Source organism: Chaetura pelagica, unplaced genomic scaffold (assembly GCF_000747805.2).
Source record: "Chaetura pelagica isolate M959 unplaced genomic scaffold, ChaPel_1.0 scaffold1107, whole genome shotgun sequence".
NCBI lineage: Eukaryota > Metazoa > Chordata > Aves > Apodiformes > Apodidae > Chaetura > Chaetura pelagica.
The window spans coordinates 7,949-10,242 of NW_009953957.1; the positions used below are offsets into that span (position 1 = coordinate 7,949).

Genomic DNA, 2,294 nt, shown 5'->3' on the forward strand with positions numbered 1-2,294 from the left:
CACAGGGGGGTTCCCCTCGCTCCGGGCAGCGGGCACAGGTGGGTTCCCCTCGCTCCGGGCAGCGGTGCCCGCGGTTTCGGGAGCTGGGGCAGGTCCGGCAGCCGAGGAGCCCCCGGGGCTGCAGAGCCTGCGTGCACGGACAGGAATCACTGCCAGAAAGCACCTCTGTTGTAATGAGCCAGTTAGCACCGGCCAGGCCCGTGCCCTGTCAGGGGCATCTTTAACCCACTGCCCCTTTCCCTGCCTGTTGCCAGAGCCCCCGTGCTCACTTGTTATGGGCTGATCTGGGTCCCTTCCAGTCTGTCCTTGGCTCAGTCAGCAAGAAGGTGCCACCCTTGCTTTGCTGGCTTGAGAGGCGTTTTGTTTAGTCTGGTGTGCGGGGAGAAGAGGGGCTGTTCCCCACAGATCTCCACAAGGACAACACCAAAACAACCCCGGAGGTGGAGCTGCTGGAGGTGAAGGAAAATCCCCCTCAGGCAGCTGCCCCACGAGTCCATGGGCTCGTTGTCCAGGCAGGCTCTGGCAGCTGTGCCAGGGTCTCTAAGCAGCACTTGTCCTTCAGGAGCACCAGCAGCAGCTCCCATCCAGCTCCTGTGATCCATGCACTAGTCAGGCTGCAGCCCAAGACCCCACAGAGGAGGGGCTGTAACTGGGGAGATGTTATGGGGGCTTCTCCTGGGCTGCTGGGCTCTGCTGCAGGAGCCCCAGTGTGGATGTGCAGACCCCTCTGCACCTCCTGCAGCAGGATGGGGGCCCAAACCAACAGTTCTGGGACCTTCAGGACCCAGGAGATCAACATCTATCAAGGAGGCTGCATCTTTCCTACCCCCCAGGCAGGCTGATGGATGCAGAGGACCCCCCCACCCCCCTGGCCCTGCTCCACCCCCACCTCCTCCACAGGGATTGACTTCAGTACAACGAAGCTTCTTCCAAGGAGGATTTTATTTATTGTCCCCTGAAAGACCAAAGCTGAGCTGAGGACCCTGAGACACAGCCAGGAGGTGGGAGCAGACGGGAAGAGGCTCCTGCACCAGAGCACAGAGACAAGGCTGGCAGGGAAAGGACCTGCCCGTGGCAGCAGCTGGAGGCAGAGGCAGGTGTCAAGGTCCATAACTCAGGCAGAGACTTTCTGGGAGGTGTGACCAGTTTGGACAGACCCATGTTACCTGTCCCAGCTCCTCTTGTAGGGCAGCTGGGACAGCCCAAGCCACGTCCCTCCAGGGAGGGGTCACAGGGACCCCCACCCATGGGGTCCACAGCCCCCAGCTCCCCCCAGGAGCAGAGGCAGCAGCACCAGGACAGGCCATGGCAGAGCTCGGGCAGCCTGGCCAGTCCCAGCAGCCACCTCCTCCTGCCCAGCAGGAGAAGTTCTCTTTTTCCAAGCATAATACTTGGCCACAACCACATTGGGGTTTCCCTGGGCAGGGTCAAACCACATCTGGATGCAGCGCCCGCTGCCCCGGCGCTCCGTGGTGTATTTGTAGGAGTTGGACCAGATCTTCTCACACAGGTCCTTGGGGTGGGGGAAGATTTGGCTGAAGGGTCGACACATGGAGCCCCAAGGGCAGCGGTTGGTTCCTGAGGACACACAGCACCAGGACACAGCATGAGCTGGGACACATCTCCTGTCACCAGGGAGGAGCCCACAGCCCATCCCAGCACCCAAGCTGAGGGGGGGGGGGTCTTGGCCCCCTTCTGGTCACCAACCAGGACAGAGCAACTGGGGGTCTTGGCTCTGTCCACCACACAGGCAGCAGGGACACTGCAGGGGGGAGGAGAACTTTGCTCCACCAACCTGTGGCCCAGTTCCAGCCCTTGTGCCAGTTCTCCTTGCAGGTGACATAGTCCTTGCAGTCCTCCCACCACTCCTCGCAGTCCTCCCTGCAGAGGGGCACGTGGAGGATCCTCTCCCGGCGCCAGCTGCTGTCGGCCTGGGGGGGGACAGGACCACGAGCACTGGGGGAGGGTCTGGAAAGGTGAGGGACAGGATCTGCCACCTCTCCAGGTTGCACAGGGCTTTGTGCAACCTGGCCTGGGGGGACGTGTCCCTGCCCTTGCAGGGGGGTTGGAACTCAATGATCTCCTATGTCCCATCCAAACCAAACCATTCCATGACTCTGTGATCTGAGTCCCCCTCAGCCCCTTCCATTGGGCTCCAGAGCTGATCTTGGAAGAGTTTCAGTCCCAGCAGAGACGCAGCCCAGAAACCAACATTGTCCTGGGCTGTGTCACCAGCAGCGGGACCAGCAGGGCCAGGGAGGGGATTGTCCCCTCTGCTCTGCTCTGCTGAGACC

The 2,294-nt window shown here is 61.7% G+C and overlaps 1 protein-coding gene across 1 annotated transcript in view; it reads right to left on the reverse strand.

The window, feature by feature from the left end:
* Positions 1–1,228: 1,228 nt before the first annotated feature.
* LOC104392479 (folate receptor gamma-like) overlaps positions 1,229–2,294 on the reverse strand; it is a 2,457-nt gene continuing 1,391 nt past the window's right edge. Inside the window, exons 3-4 of the mRNA XM_010001881.1 lie at positions 1,796–1,931; positions 1,229–1,578 (exon numbers count right to left, since the gene is read on the reverse strand). Coding sequence (XP_010000183.1) covers positions 1,229–1,578; positions 1,796–1,931 — 486 coding nt within the window. The remainder of the gene's footprint in view (positions 1,579–1,795; positions 1,932–2,294) is intronic.